The sequence below is a fragment of the Galeopterus variegatus genome, unplaced genomic scaffold, assembly GCF_000696425.1.
Source record: "Galeopterus variegatus unplaced genomic scaffold, G_variegatus-3.0.2 Scaffold2337, whole genome shotgun sequence".
In the NCBI taxonomy this organism is placed as follows: Eukaryota; Metazoa; Chordata; class Mammalia; order Dermoptera; family Cynocephalidae; genus Galeopterus; species Galeopterus variegatus.
Genome location: NW_007728448.1, coordinates 48,026 through 49,785, shown reverse-complemented (window position 1 = coordinate 49,785; position 1,760 = coordinate 48,026). Strand labels below are relative to the sequence as shown.

Below are 1,760 nucleotides of genomic sequence, written 5' to 3'. Positions count from 1 at the left end.
CTGGGGGGGGTGACTGGCAGCGGCAAGGCCTACCTGCTCGGTTGCACTGGCACCTTGGGGCAAGTGGTCGCCTTGGGTCTTGGGCCTTTCCGGGGGCACCTCTCTGGTCAGTGCCCACTGGCTCGATCTGGGGATGGGGTCCAGTGGTGGCAAGGCCTGCCTGCTCCGTACATGTGTTACTTTAAACATTGTAGTTGTTCAGTAAATTACTTTGAAATGTTAATGAAATGAAATTCTCCTCACCCTTCAAGTGCAATTCTGTTCTCTGCAACAGCAACAAGAGTCAAATACTGCCCCAATACTCAGTTTGACGGACTTTTTTTTTTATTATTGATTTCAGATAATAAAAGACCATGCCTTGAATTCTCTCAGCTAAAGCTAAAGGATTCCTTCAGAGATTTATTTATTCCCAGGATAGAGGTAATTCTGATGTTGTATACAAGGAACAACCTAAACTGTGCTGAGCCTGTGGTTGAGCCCAATAACTCACTTAATGTTAATTTCAACACACAGAAGAAAACAGTCTGGCTGATTCATGGATACAGACCAATGGGCTCCACCCCATCGTGGCTTCAAAAATTTCTAAGGATTTTGTTGAATAAAGAAGATATGAATGTAGTTGTAGTAGACTGGAACCGGGGTGCTACAACTTTTATTTATAGTAGAGCAGTTAAAAACACAAGAATAGTTGCTGGGAGTTTGAGCGGGCACATTCAAAATCTTTTGGTAAGTCTGGGAATGTATGCATTGTATATGCTATACAATATACAGTGTGTTATGCAATAATACCATAAAGTGGTAATAAAATAACTTTCTTTCCCATACTCATTAAGAACTACTGCTTTAATATGTCAGTGGATGCAGTCATCTTTGTCTGCATAGATGGAGAATTCTATACCTAGACAAGTCATGTCTTATTTTTTAAAATTATCTTAGAGATTCAATTATTATGTTTTATTTAAAAATCTTTTAAGATTTTTTTAAACTCTACCTATACCAACTTCAGAATAAAATAACTAATAAGTTTGTAGTTAATGAAGTGTGAATTGGTAAGAGTGAGAAAAAATAGCTTGAAAAATACTGTATTTCTGCCAGCCTTGGAGGCAGACCTCAGTTCCATTCACATCTGCTCAGGGTTTGGATAGGTGAAATAAGTTCAGGCCAGTTCTAGGTCATCTGTGGTTTGAATGATTCTTGTTTCCTAAGTCAACCTTTAGGAAGAACCAAGTCTGTCCTAAGAGAGCAGTGGTAGTGATGGGTACTGGAAAGAAGGAAGACTGATATCTGGACATTCTTGGGCCTGAAATCTGCCCTTGAGTTATGTTGTGCTGTACTTCCAATCCACTGTTGGAACTGAAAAAGCATAGCAGATCCAAGAAGCAGTTATATGTAGTGGCTAAAAGTCAGACTAGAGGAGTTCAAAGCCCAAATGCATCTCTTATGTGTATGTCTTTGAGCAATTACTTAACCTCTCTATACTGTATTTCCTTATTTGTACATTTTGGATAAAAAAATTTATAATAATATGTGACTATTAAGTGAATATATGTAAAGTATAAACACACACACACACACACACACACAAGGGTGATCCAAAAAGTTCATGGAAAAATAGAATTAAAAGATAATACAAATTTTTCATGATCTTTTTAAAATACCCTCATGTATATGCTTATCCTGTGGGTGACATTTAGTAATAATTTAATACAATCAGCTTGGAAGATTGGATTCCATCACTCTCCAGCTTGTGATTGGAGGAA

At 37.8% G+C, this 1,760-nt stretch overlaps 1 protein-coding gene across 1 annotated transcript in view; it reads left to right on the top strand.

Moving 5' to 3' along the window:
- Positions 1-1,760, top strand: part of LIPI (lipase, member I) — a 49,970-nt gene that overhangs the window by 9,029 nt on the left and 39,181 nt on the right. The window contains exon 3 of the mRNA XM_008581373.1: positions 341-726. Within this exon, the coding sequence (XP_008579595.1) occupies positions 341-726 (386 nt within the window). The remainder of the gene's footprint in view (positions 1-340; positions 727-1,760) is intronic.